We start from the raw sequence: 14,829 nt of genomic DNA, 5'->3' as shown, positions 1-14,829 counted from the left end.
GCTCATGCAGTGATTGAGTGGCGGTGCAGAAATAAATGTATGGGGTCATGCAGCAATAGCAACAGCAGTATGGTTTATAAGGATGAGTTCAGCATTACCCCAGCTTCTCTTTCAGACAGCCCCACTTTTCAGTAGGCTTGAAAGGGCATGTGCCATGCAGACTATCAGCTCATGCTCACGAGGCTCACTGTGAATGGATAAACTTTGTTTGTACAGCCAGGCAGGGAGGTTGTGTTAAATAAAAATATTTATAATTGATATTTACTAAATTTTCAATTAATGTTTGATACTATTAGCACACATTTTTCTACTGTTTTATGGTAATAAAATAACATCAAGGTCTTGTTTATACATATGCACACATCCGTTTTAGATCTTTTTTTTGGGATACATAGCTTTTTTAGTTTAACACATGAGAAGTAGGTTGTGTCGTATTCTAAAACTTTTAATTTTAGAACACAATGGTCAGAGCAAACTCATAAGTCATTCATCTTATTTTTAATGAGATTTTCAGGTATTAGTGGGTTAAATGCGCAATAGCATGAATGGGCCTGAGTCATTAGGAGAGCAAAGAATAGAAAAGGAGTAACTTTTCACTTTAGCAAAACCATGTTGCATTGGAGGGGGGGGGGATTTAAAATGTATGGACAGGTTTATTGTTGGGATAGGGAATGTCCTAGAACAACTTTAAATTTCAGTGTAAAAATAAAGTTATCAATTATTTATGTGCTACTTGAAAAAGCAGACAGTATTTTCCTTACATGCAAAATAATAAACTTATTTGCACCCCTTGCATTGTAACATGGTTTGTCCAGGATCAAAGTTACTCTTTTTTTTGCCTTACTCTCCTTAATGACTCAGACCCAATAGATTTAAACGTGCCCTGAAACATACAAGCTTCTCTGTAGAACTCATAGGGCCTCATTTAGAGTCGGACGTAATGTGCGTCTAAGACTTACATGAAAGAGCAGGAGTGGGAGTGTGCCGCAGCTTGGTAGGGTATTACGAGTGGCATGCAACCCCAGTTGCGTCCCTCTCGTAATACCCTACCAAGCTGCGACCAGTTCCCACAGCTAGCGAACTACTTGCACCACCTAAATCCTGCTGCACTTTTTCTGTCTTTTTTGCCGTGTGTTCCGCCTGCGTCTTGATCCGACCTGGGTAGTTTTTGCGGGTAGACACCCATAGTATCTGAATTATTCATGGTCATGCCTACATAACTCCAAGTTCCGCCCTTTCTCTCGTACTGAGACACAAGCTGTCGCAGTGTATACTGCGTCTGAAAAGCAGACGGAACTGATGCTTACTGCGCATGCCCGACAGTGGAAATGTGCAGGACGCGCCTGAAGCGGACTTTGCGTGAGACTCTAAATGAGGCTCATAGTGTTCTGATTGGCAGAGTGGAGCAACATTGCTACAACAAAGTAAAACACAGCAGAGGTGGCAGCCAGACAAGTCGTTTTGTTTTGTGAAAGGGATGGGCTATCAAAGTCCTGACTACTACAGTATATTTACAGACTCAGGATACACTTCAGCTTAAATCTCCGAAATAACTTTAAAACAATTTCCCACTGAAGGCAACATAAAAGTTAAACTAGTCTACCTATTATATTCACAGTTAACACCCTATAAGATATCACAAATTCAGGCACAAACCTATGAGCTCTAGCTCTATGTTAATGTGTTCATAATGTTTCCTTGTGCAGTCTAGAAATCTAGTCTAGAAGTATAGTTTTGAAGTATAGTTTTGTAGGATGTTATTAAAGATAATCTCAAGCAACTTTATTCTTATCCTTCAAATTATAAAAAAAACAATCTGCAATTTATTGTTATGAATTTTTCTGCTGCCTCGTACCTTTAATATTAAAACTTAACGGCGTCCTTCGAATACTAAGGATCACTGATAGTCTGATAAGTCCTTGGCTACCTCTCTAGGTCTGTTGTAATAAATGTTTGGACGGAGGGGGTTTGTGAAAAACAATCAAATAACTTATTAAATTAATTGAGGGGTTGTGAAAACCAATCAAATAAATTATCAAAATTATTGGCTAGATTCTCCAAAGAAAAGTGTTACATTTACTTCCCCTAATAAACTGCAGAAACAAATAACAATAAATTATGTAAAACATTTATGAGTAAGGGAATAGGAATAAAAAAAAAGGTTGGAGTTGTCATATACACTTTTGTATCTAATACTACTTTGCAATATGGGTTGTTTAGAAATCCTCCTGATGCTTGATTAAGCTAAAATGCATTTGTAGCCAAATGTATTTGATCATACAAGACTTTTTAGAGATTATTGAAGTAAATGGCCTTTTTTGAAAGCTTATATTTTACTTAATGGCATTTTTGATTCCATCTTGGGCAGCACGGTGGCTTAGTGGTTAGCACTTCTGCCTCACAGCATTGGGGTCATGAGTTTGAATCCTGACCATGGCATTAGCTGTGTGGAGTTTGTATGTTCTCCCCATGTTTGTGTGGGTTTGTTCCCATACTCCAAAAACATACTGGTAAGTTAATTGGCTGCTATGAAATTGACCAATGTATGTTAGGGAATTTAGACTGTAATCTCTATTTGGGCAGGGACTGATGTAAGTGTGTTCTCTGTATAGTGCTGCGGAATTAGTGACACTATATAAATAACTGATGATGATCTTTCAACTACCTTCATTTATTAGCTTGTAATGCCTTTCTGAAATGATTACTAAACACATTGTTTAATCTTCCTTCTATTACCGTATTTCTCCATGTATAAGACGCACCCATGTATAAGACGCACCTTAATTTTGGGGCCCAAAATGAAAAAAAAAAGATGTATTACATAAAGTTATTGAACTCAAGTTTTATGCAGTGTGCAGCAGGAGGAATCAAAAGGCTCTTTCTGATTTTTGTCAGAGATCTCACATCTAGAGGAGCTTACAATAATAAGTCCCACATTCAGTGACATGAGCGCTACTGTCTTCAGACACGCTGGGCTCAGATACTTCAAACATGCTGGGCTCAGACACTTCAGACACTTCAAACACGCTGGGCTCATCGGAAATTATCGGCAGTCTTCGGAACTGTCGGTCACGTGATTGACAGCTCCCGAGACTGTGGGAGGTGCCTGAAGGACCTGAAGGTCCTTTTACCGATTAGCGGGGACACGCTGTTACCAATTAGTGGGGACTCCTCTCTCTTATCCTCACACCAGGTGCCGCCTTCTTCATTCAGATAATAGCGCTCGCAGTGTATAAGACGCACCTTTTTTTTAGACCCAAAATTTTGGGGAAAAAGGTGCGTCTTATAGTTATGGGCAACCTGAAACCTTTCAGGGGCTGCATGGTGCCACCATCTAGCCTTCAAACGGGCCGCACAGTACACTTAATCTCAAAATTAGATAAACGAGCTCTGAGGGCGCCACCTCTGTTACATGATCAAGCAAAGTTGTTGTCCCTGAATATGACTCTGCAGTGATTTCTGCATTGGATACAATTGTAACCAATGAACAGATGGGCAACAAAAGTAAAGATAAAATAAAGACCAATGACTGAAAAGTTCACCGGGAAGCAAAAAAACACAATGAAATGTAGGTAGAAAACGTTGCACAAGGGCATGCACACGTTAATAAATGAAACCCCCTACATTGTTTTAATATGGGGTAGTTTTTGCAGATAGAGCCCCCTGCCTAGCTGGTTAGATATGCTCTGTAGCAGGGTGTGTCTAACGGCATCTGCAACACATAGTTATGTGGGTGAAAACAAATCAATTCAGGTTATGAATAAATAAACATATGACCGCCTGATGTAAAAAAGTGGGTGTAGGTCTCATCATCATTTATTTATATAGCGCCACTAATTTTGCAGCACTGTACAGAGAACTCACTCACATCGGTCCCTGCCCCAAAGGAAATTACAGTCTAAATTCCATAACACACACACAGACAGAGTAGGGTCAATTTCATAGAAGGCCAATTAACCTACTAGTATGTTTGTGGCTTGTGGGAGGAAACCGGAGCGCCCGGAGGAAACCCACGCAAACACGGGGAGAACATACAAACTTCACACAGACAAGGCCATGGTCAGGAATCAAACTCATGACTCCAGTGCTGTGAGTCAGAAGTGCTAACCACTAAGCCACTGTGCTGCCCATCATCAAGACTCATGCTTTTTCATAAGAATTATCTAACTCCAGTGTCTTGAGAAAGTGGCCCTCCATCACCCTAAAATGTAGATTCCAATATTTTGTTTAATAAATCTCTTTTAGCATTGCCCATTGCAAGTTTCAATATGTCTAAAACATATTCTTCTAGCAAAGCACAAGCCTTGGAGCCCTACATCACACATTGGTTGTTCATATGTTTACCTAGCTAATGTACATATTGTTTGCATCATACAAAAACTTTTAAATAAGAGGATATTAAAAGATGCTGTACCACCCTGACATGTTGATTCTACTATGTATTGAACAAATCTCTTTTGACATTGATTACTGGTTTACAGGTTGCAATATTGATAGATGGTAATCACAATGTTGTACATGTTTGAGTTCTTCAATTGTGGCATACATCACAAGCATTTATACCTGTTTCCCCTGTCCTTTCAGGCCATGTAATAACTACATTATTATGTCTGATAATAAAAGATAAATACACTATATTCTTTCATTATTTACTGAATGCCTCTGTCTCTGTCACAGTGTTTGTCAGTATGTATTGGAGCTTTCTCATGTTGTTTTGTTTTTTGTATGTTTTTAGGGAGATGCTGGACAGCCAGGAGACCAAGGACGGGATGGGCCTGTTGGCCCCAGTGGTGACCCAGTAAGAGACAACAAGTGTTTGTGATGATAGTTGGGTTTAATTCACCTCACACACTATGTGAATCAGTCTCCCAGCAGATGTAGTGGGAACTCATACAATTAAATCATTTAAAAATGCTAGTGTAAGGAATGGAAAAGAAAAGAGAAAACAAAAACAATAACCCCAACTAAGATCAATCATTTATTTTATGCCATGAAATTCTGGGTCTACGAAATCACAAGTGAGCTCTCAGCCTATTGGACACTGTCAGCTGTTTGGTACAACTATTCCTTTTCTTTTATCACGAGACTTTTTTGGACATGTATTAAAGAAATATTGCTGTAATATTGAAAACAAACTGTGAAGAGTGTATCCTAGGGCGTACCCCACGATTTTTCTGATTGGAAAATCATAAAAATTAGTCTAAGCCCTGATTCGTTAATGGTTTGTCCATTCCATGCTCAATTTCATCTAGGCACGCCCCCTTTGGCTTTTACAGGTTAGAATTTTGGAAGTTCTTAGAGCCCATAACGTTGTATGCGGTGCCCTCATATTTAGTACCATCATGTACTTCTGTAGAATACAACTTTTTGCCCTGTTATACCATATACTTCTAGCGACATATTTGAGATATCATGTTGACCTGTTTTATCCTGTAAACTTTATTGTTTAGTTATATCATATCCCCACTTTACCTTCTTTGCTCCGAACTGTACAAGATTTTAATATGTAGAGTTTGGAGCAGAGAAGGGAAAGGGGAGACATGATCAAATATATCAAGGGTTTTAACACGGTACATGAGGGAAACAGTCTTCAAAGGAAGAGACGTATTGGGACAGGTGGACATGCACTGAAACTGGAGGGAAGTAGGTTTAGAGGAAATATGAGGAAAAACTACTTCACAGAAAGGGTAGTGGATAAGTGGAATAGCCTCCCATCAGAGGTGGTAGAGACTAATACAGTAGAGCACTTTAAACAGCCTTGGGATAGAAATAAGAATATCCTTACAAAGAATTAAGAATCAAATAGGGTTTGAGGTTTCCATAGGTTAAACAATTGGCAGAGTGGGTGGGCCAAGTGGTTCTTATCTGCCATCAAATTCTATGTTTCTATACGATACGTTAAGATGAGCTCAATTAGTAATTTTGGACAGTAGACCTGGAAAGTTTAGTTGCAACAGATATACCAGTTTATCTTTTAACTATGTGTTTTAATGTTTAACTATTTTATTGTTATTCCTATATAAAGTTTTATGTTCCTATATACAAATATTTTCTAAAATTCAACTTACTGGTTTTCTCTAACTTTCTACTTACAAGATCTCTTTAATCTTCATTAAGACATACTTTCCTTTTTGACCATATTTCCTCCATATGAAAAATGTTTGAGGCTGAAAACATTTTAGATAAACATTGGCAGAGCTCTTAACTGCACTTACTGTAATAGATGCAGTAGCAAATTTGTAAGAGAAATTAACCAGAAAATAAGACAGCAATGGCTGCAGATTGTTCTGAGTTTCAAAAAGAAACTGTAGTCTCTCTTGTTAATTGATAAAAATAAACTATTAACACTTCTATTTTTGAAACATTCTTACTTTGCAGCATTATTCCGGACCTGCCTAAAGTTTTTGCACAGTATGGTATATATATGGTGGTGTGTATATATACTGTATATATATTTTTATAACACTTTTTTTGATTTAGACAGCACAGGTTACTTGTCGTTTCAAAAACTTTGTTGCATTGTCAATCTCAAACAAGCAGGGGTGTAACTGGAACATTGGATGTAGCAAAATTTTAAAGGGAGCACTCTAGGTGTTTAGGTAAGGACATCCCCTCTTCACTTTACTGAGCCATCTAGCACCTTATATTTGGAGTTACCTTCTTCTCTGAGCAGAATTTAAATTTTGAGCCCCAGATTGCTGACGCATGCACAGAGCAGTCTGCGGCTTCGAATCACTTGCGTGGTCGGCAGTTACCCAGCAGCTAGCCTATTAAGCACCCTGCTGACTGTGGACACTTCAGAACTGACAGGCTCAGTAGCAGCTGCTATCTCACCAGTTACACCCTTACAAACAATGCTACAGCCCTACGTACAGCCCCCGTATCTCCTGGGCTTCCAAGTGCACTTATTCTTTTATTATTCTCTTTGTATGTTTTTTTTGCTACAGAACTTTTTTGCCCTTCAACATAATCATTTTCTTCCCACCTCCCACCCTCTGCATTCATCTCCTCCAGCTCTGCAGAGCTCTTGTCAAGCTGTAGATAAGCTCAGAGAATTATAACTATTTTCCCTTTATTAATCTTATCAGACTTGTGGTTTCCCTTTTCTCAGAGTCATTTTCCACTTTCAAGTCTCAGTTTCATTAGTTGTGGGTTTCTGTTGGTTCATATTGTCTTGTCTAAGCCAGATGTAACTCTTTATTGTCTTAAAGGGTGAAGCAGGACCAGAAGGAGCCAAAGGATACAGAGGAGATGAAGGTCCAAGTGGGCCTGAGGTTGGTATAATACTAAATGTTTAGATGGGACAAAAAGAAAACACATTTCAATAACATAGATCATTAAACAGCATAGTGTGATGATTCCTGTAGTGCGGTACATGTCAGAGGAGCATTATGGGAATGAGTGATAAGCAAATGACTGAACGACAATGATAATATACCATGCAGGGTTGTTCCTGTAATAAAGCAACTTGAGGTGGCAGCCTCAGGCAGCATGTTAGGGAGGGAGGCAAAAGGAGGGCATTGCTCTAACTGTCCCTAATTCAGTATACTTTTCATGAAGGTTATTGCATGCCTCCAAGGACCACCGCGAAAAAACACAAACTGGGGTTTTTATGGTGCTTTTACATGATTTTTAACACATATAACCATTGTTTCTAGTCACCATATTCATGATGATTTTACTTGCATTGCAGTAGCGTTTTTTACATGTACTTCAAGAAGCCTACAGTAATCACTAAAACACCAGTAAAAAGACGTTGATATGCTTTTGTACTAGTGTTTTTTTCTAGCGTTAAAAGTAGAATGCCAGAGAATGCCAAAGAATTACGCTTGATGGTCCTGAGTCATTAAGGAGAGCAAGGCAAGAAAAGGAGTAAATTTGATCCTGGACAAATCATGTTATAATGCAAGGGGTGCAAATTAGTTTATTATTTTGCACATAAAGAAAATACTGGCTTTTTTTGTCATGTAGCGCACAAATACTTGATAACTTTATTTTTACACTGAGATCTAGGAGGGCATAAATCTGTCCCTACATTTTAAATTTACCTCCCCCTCCAATGCAACATGGTTTTGCCAAGGTGCAAAGTTGCTCCATTTTTTTGCTTTGCTCTCGTTAATGACTCAGACCCAATGTGCTTACATGCGTTCCTGGAAACTATTCTAAAGTTTTGGCAACTACAGTATGACGGTTGAGAAGGCCATCGTTTCAGTTGGTGCCTTAGGCAGTAGATTAAGGGTTTTTTTTACACCTAGGGCTAGATTTACTAAGCTGCAGGTTTGAAAAAGTGGGGATGTTGCCTATAGCAACCAATCAGATTTTAGCTTTCATTTATTTAGTACCTTCTACAAAATGACAGCTAGAATCTGATTGGTTGCTATAGGCAACATCCCCACTTTTTCAAACCCGCAGCTTAGTAAATCTAGCCCCTAGACTGTGATTGCTGTTCTAACCCTCCAATATACACTCCGTCACGTAGGGATTACTAGCCCAACTCCACAACACCACATAAGACCATGCAAATAAAACAATGAAATGTGTTGTTTAAACGAGTACTATTTTTTTCTTGCTAAGAGACATATCTAAGAAAATTGATTTGGAGAAGGGCAGTCTGCCTTGTAGATAGAAGTAAAGATGCATGTTGCATATGGGAAAAAGATAAATGTTTTATGATTATGTTTAATACATGTCTGGATGTATGTTGAGACAAATATTTAATTGTTGTACTATTTCTTTCTAGTGGAGGCAGCCATTTTGGGGCATGCCCAGTAATCAGTGTTTTTTTTGTTTTGTTTTTTTAAATCAGATCGTATTTTATTACATTTTCCAACACAAAAAAAACATACAAATACATACATACAATAATAATAAAAAATAATAATACACAGTATAAATATCACATAATGCCAAACTCACAAACATAATTTGCTTGCATATAAAATTACATAAATAAATGTATTCATAAGAAAATATATACGCAAAGCTCCATCAATGTGGGGGCAATTTGAGAAGAAAAAAAAAAATCACCCCAGAAATACATAATAAATATATATTAATAGGTACTTACTTTTATGAAAATTTACAAAATTGGTATTTAGTATTTTAGGTTTCATGCACGAGACAGGCAGACAAGGAAACCCCTGCCCCCTTCTTCTAGTAGAAATGTGGTTCTGAGGTTGCTAGGTCCTCTAAACATGCTCGATATCTAGAAGTGTACAACATACTTGCCTACTCTCACAGAATTTCTGGGAGGCTCCTGAATTTCGGGGAGTCCACCTGGACTCCCAGAAGAGTAGGCAAACTCCCAGGACCCTGTAAAATGCCGAAATTCACTGCAATGATTAGCAGGGGGCGGGGCTTAACCGGATCATTTAGCCCCCCCTTTTCAATACCTTGACTTTCTGTATTTTGGGTAGAGGCGGGGCTATAGTGACGTAGTGATGTTGTCACGCCCCCTCCTACTCTCTGTCACATGATCTGTACTCCGATTTCTTGGACAACATATTTAAAAGTAGGCAAGTATGGTGTATCATCTATACCATATTTTATGATATTTGGCTTTCCTACAGGTATCCAAGTATCAGTATTCAGTGATTAAATTCACCCAGTTGTCCTAGTAAATTGATAGGCTGCATTGAGGTGAATATTGCTTTAGCTCACAAAACGACTGTTTCCACTGTAAATAATCAGAGTGGAGAGAACATTTTGTAGTCTGAATTAATGTTTAGACTACAATGCAGCCTATTAATTTACCAGACACTAAGGGGCATATTCAATTGTTGTTTTTCCGCTCCACAAAAAAACTAGTACCGTTAATACGGTAATATGTAGCTGGATTTCAGCTCGCAGCTCAGGGAGCTGCGAGCTGAAATCCAGCGAGTAAATTACCGTATTAACGGTTTTTCCACGCACGATTACCGCAATAATGGTAATCGTGCGCGGACCGCGCGATTTTCGGTGTTTCCGCCGAGAATTGAATATGCCCCTAAGGACGTGAACTCAGTCACTTATGTCTAGTGAATTCAGAGACTGTATTATCATGAATACCATGCACAAAATGGCTGCCTCTTTTCTGTGTCAGCAAGGAACACTCTTTGAAGAAAATATGTTGGGAACTTCTACATACTCTGTGCTCCTTTTAATGTCCTCTATAAAATGCACACCAGATTTTGTTCTAAAGTACAAAATTCTGATGGTGTATGTCGCTTTGTGTTCCATGTTGTGTCTTCCGCATATTGTGCTCCGCAGTGTGCTCTGAATTACAGGGAGAAATGTCCAGAGTGTGACATGATGAGCTGCTTTTGATTTCCGCTGGACTCTCAGGCATGTGTATTAAACTGGAATCATCTGCAGCTGTTTCCTGTGTCTTTCTGTTTCCCATTAGCTATAAATCCTTTTTTTTTTCCTTTCATTTCTCCTTATTTTTGGCTTTATTATTTATTGCTCAGGGGCCTAAAGGACCAAGAGGATCTAAAGGATTACCCGGAGAACAAGGATTGGCAGGCGAGAGGGTGAGTGTAAAGAGGAGATAAATAGAGAGGAGATGATAAGGATTGGGAGCGTAGGAGTGTTTTACGTATATATTTATATGTACAGTAGAGATTTATGTCTAACTGCTGAGAGGCAACCCAAAGTTCTGTGTAATCTTATGGAGCAAGTTTATGAGTGCTTAATATATTGGGGAGTGTTGTATATAATGAGTTGACTCAAAATTAAATGCTATGAATAATGCAGATGGTTGGGATTCATTTTCAAGGTCAGTGCTTTAGTATACAGAATAAGTGGGCAGCTTCCCTACCAGGGGAAGTTCTACTAATAGAAAGAGCATCTAATTGAAAAATATAATGGTATATGTATTTGTGAAGTCAAAGCTTTTATACAAAGATACTTTTTTGTTATATACAATAAATTTGTTGTACTGTATGTGGTAATCATCATGTGTAAGCGTCTCTTGTTCATTGATATTCCTTCCTGGAATACTTTTAGGAGGAATTATGTGACTCCAAAGGCCTTTATCTTAACTATAAACACAATCTGTCATTGTCGAATGTACTTCTTGTCTCTGTTAAAACACACTAAATGGAAATGCTGTACATGAAGATAAGTAAATTGGTGGTCACTTATAAACATGGAAAAATGTGAAGGCACAACCCAAACAGATTTCTTCCATTGTTGTGTCTTCATGCACCTATTCTTCCGTCAAGGCATTTGTCTTTGCGGATGTCCATAATGATTTACGCTACAGGATGGTTGTAAGTCCGCATGGAGGAATTTTTACTTCAGATAATAAGTGGATCTGATCTAACAGGGCGCATTGAAAAGGAAATAAGCTAAAATGATCATATAGGGTCTGATTCATGTTTTGACACAACTTGCATGCAAGTTGTGTATTAAAAGACAGCATGTAAATTGACTGTAGTTCCGACCAAATTCAAACCGAAACGGATCTCATGATGCATTTTGAATTGAATCTGGGTGTAAGTACATTCTGCCTTAACGGTGTAAGTACATTCTGCCTTAACGTTACCTGCCTTATGTAGAAAGATGGAGTAGACTGCAGTATACGCACAAGCATATGTGCAATATAAGGTCACATCAGAACGCATACAAAAATAAATAAATATATATATAGACTTGTATCGGCCGCATCTGTGTCGGAACACCCTTACTGTATATTGACAACTTTTGTCCTCCACTTTCCTACCCCATTCTGCCCCTCAAGTCGTAGGCTGTCATGAGTATCATTTGCATTTGGATATGAATTGGATGCAGTTGCCTTAATTGGCAAATATCCGTCTAGTGCCCACATATGGAGCCAGCAGCTTCTTGCAACAAACAACTTTTCATTTCTGCTCCAGTTCTTCGTCAGCTTTACCTTGAGCTTTTATTCTGGAAGTGGATGCCTCTGCAGTAGGTGTAGGTGCTGTTTTATCCCAGCGTTTTGAAGATGGATTTTTTCATCCCTGTAGCTGTTTTTCTTGCAAAATTCTGCCGGCAGAGAAAAACTGCTCTATAGGAGATCAGGAATTATTGGCCATTAAGTTGGCTTTGGAGGAATGGAGACATTTGTTGGAAGGTGCCAAATATCCCATCTCTGTCATGACAGATCATAATAACCTTCTGTACCTAAAGTCAGCCCAGTGTCTCAATCCAAGTCAAGCTAGATGGGCCTTGTTCTTTTCCAGGTTTGACTTCAAGGTAACCTACCGGCCAGGATCCCAGAATTGTAAGGCCGATGCCCTTTCTCGTTCTTTGGTTCAAGATGAGGATCTTTGCCTCACTTAAAAAAGTCCCATCATCGATCATGTGTCCTTTCCTATCATTATTATCCTTCCTACCCTGCCTGCGGGAAAAAAATTCGTAGCTAGGGCACTTTGCAAGAAATTTCTTCAATGAGCTCATTTATCCCGATTCTCCGGACATTCTGATCAAATCTAAGATCCTATTGATGGCCTACACTCAAGCAGGACATCCAGGAATTCATAGTTTCCTGTTCCAGGTGTGCCCAGCACAAACGTCAGACACCTGCTGGCCAACTTCAACCATTATCTTTTCTTCACCAACCCTAATTCATCTGTCTATAGACTTCATTACAGATCTACCAGTTTCTAATGGGTTCAACACCATCTGTAGTTGACAGGTTCTCCAAGATGGCCCATTTTATTCCACTCACTGGACTACCCTCCGCTCGAAAACTGGCTCAATTGTTTATTCAGCAGATTTTCAGAAATAAATTCCGATCGTGGTGTCCAGTTCGTGGCCAAGTTCTGCCAGTCTTCGTGTTCAGCTCTCAAGTTTTCATCTGCCTAAGTTTTTTGTCCCAAACAAAGTGACAAACTGAAAGGGTGAATCAGGACTTAGAAACTTTTCTTTGCATATTTGTCTCATCTTCACAAAATGACTGGAAAGAACTTTTACCCTGGGCAGAATTCTCCCACAATAATCAGACCCTCCTCTGGGTCTACACCCTTTTTCACAGTCTGTGGTCTTCATCCTAGAATACTTGAGTTTCAGCCACTTCCTTCTGCCATTGTACCTGCTGCTGAAAATACTTTACGTCCGTTCACTAAAATATGTAAGGAAGTCAGTTCTTCCCTGTTAAAGGCTTCCTCCAATTGCAAAAAATTTGCTTATGGCACACGTCGAGCAATACCTAGTCTCAAACCAATGGATCGAGTCTGGTTTTCCACTCGCAACCTGAGACTTAAGGTACCTTCCATGAAGTTTGCCCCTCGCACATTGGTCCATTTCCCATAGAGCGAGTCATCAATCCAGTAGCTTACATATTCAAACTTCCTCCATATCTACGAATCCCAAATTCCTTCCACATATCCTTGTTGAAGCCCAGGGCCTGATTAAGGGTTCTGGCCGCCCTAGGCTAATACGGCCGCAGCGCCCCCCCCCCGAATATATAGGTGTATAGGAACACTCCTGAATATGAATGTTCAGGTGTATTCTCCAGTATTCAAATTTAGACAGATTGTGTCATTGTCTCTTACATTTTCTTGCTCTTCTCTCTTGCAACTTTGTTATCCTCTCGCTGGCTTCTGGAAAGTTGGTGTCCTGTTTTGAAAATGCAAAAATTTATTATAATGTAAAATGTTAACAAACCCTGAATGATTAGGCCCTTTAGTTAAAACAAAACACTCCATTATGGCCAGCTAAAAGTACCCCATTGTACAGGCATATATAAGCAATATCTGAATAATTGTGGTCAATCAAATACAAACCTCTACCAGCCCCATCTCACTAATATTTAGTATTCTAGTGATTGCTGAGACCACAGAGAGCATCCATGTGACCACCACACAATCATGAGATTATGCCCCCCAAAGCTGCTCTATTTTTTAAATACCCCCTGCAGCCATTTTCCTTAACCACCCCCCCCCCCCCCCCCCCGCAGCCATTTTCCTTAACCCCTGCTGCAGCCATTTTCTTTAACCCCCCTACAGCCATTTTCCTTACCTCCCACCCTGCATCCATCCCCCCTGCAGCTATTTTCCTTACCTCCACTCTGTAGCTATCCCCCCGTCACATAAAAACTCCCCCAGTCACATATATCAGCCCCTCTCCTTTGCCCTCCTTCACACATATCAACCTCTCTCCCTCCCTATAGACTTTCATGGCAGCCCCCCCCTCTCCCTCCCTATAGATTTTCATGGCAGCCCCCCCCCTCCCTCCCTATAGATATGCATGGCAGTGTCCCCCCTCTCCCTCCCTATAGATATGCAGGGCAGTGCCCCCCCTCTCCCTCCCTATAGATATTCAGGGCAGTGCCCCCCCTCCCTATAGATATGCAGGGCAGTTCCCCCCTCCCTATAGATATGCAGGGCAGTTCCCCCCCTCCCTATAGATATGCATGGCAGTTCCCCCCTCCCTATAGATATGCGGGGCAGTTCCCCCCCCTCCCTAGAGATATGCAGGGCAGTTCCCCCCCTCCCTATAGATATGCATGGCAGTTCCCCCCCTCCCTATAGATATGCAGGGCAGTTCTCCCCCTCCATATAGATATGCAGGGCAGTTCCCCCCCTCCCTATAGATATGCAGGGCAGTTCCCCCCCTCCCCATAGATATGCAGGGCAGTTCCCCCTTCACTTACCTTTAGTTGTGTCGGCAAGCACCGCTCCTCAGCTCCTCAGATCAACAGACAGGAAGTGAAGACGTCCTGCTTCCTGTCTGCTGTACAGTAACAGGCAGCCTAGCGATTGGCTGCCTGTTGCTGACCACTGACCACCAATGCTTTTGATCGTGGAGCCCAACACCCCCCCCCCGTGATGACCCCCCACGGTGCACCCCCGGACCCCCCCCGCGCGTGCGCGGCGACCCCCC

The 14,829-nt window shown here is 40.3% G+C and overlaps 1 protein-coding gene across 1 annotated transcript in view; it reads left to right on the top strand.

Moving 5' to 3' along the window:
• The window catches only part of COL6A1 (collagen type VI alpha 1 chain), a 49,691-nt gene that overhangs the window by 23,013 nt on the left and 11,849 nt on the right, over positions 1-14,829 (top strand). Inside the window, exons 20-22 of the mRNA XM_075180460.1 lie at positions 4,736-4,798; positions 7,212-7,274; positions 10,449-10,511. Coding sequence (XP_075036561.1) covers positions 4,736-4,798; positions 7,212-7,274; positions 10,449-10,511 — 189 coding nt within the window. The remainder of the gene's footprint in view (positions 1-4,735; positions 4,799-7,211; positions 7,275-10,448; positions 10,512-14,829) is intronic.

Source organism: Mixophyes fleayi, chromosome 7 (assembly GCF_038048845.1).
Source record: "Mixophyes fleayi isolate aMixFle1 chromosome 7, aMixFle1.hap1, whole genome shotgun sequence".
In the NCBI taxonomy this organism is placed as follows: domain Eukaryota; kingdom Metazoa; phylum Chordata; class Amphibia; order Anura; family Limnodynastidae; genus Mixophyes; species Mixophyes fleayi.
Note: the sequence above shows the minus strand (reverse complement) of the source record. Positions and strands in the feature narration are given on the sequence as shown.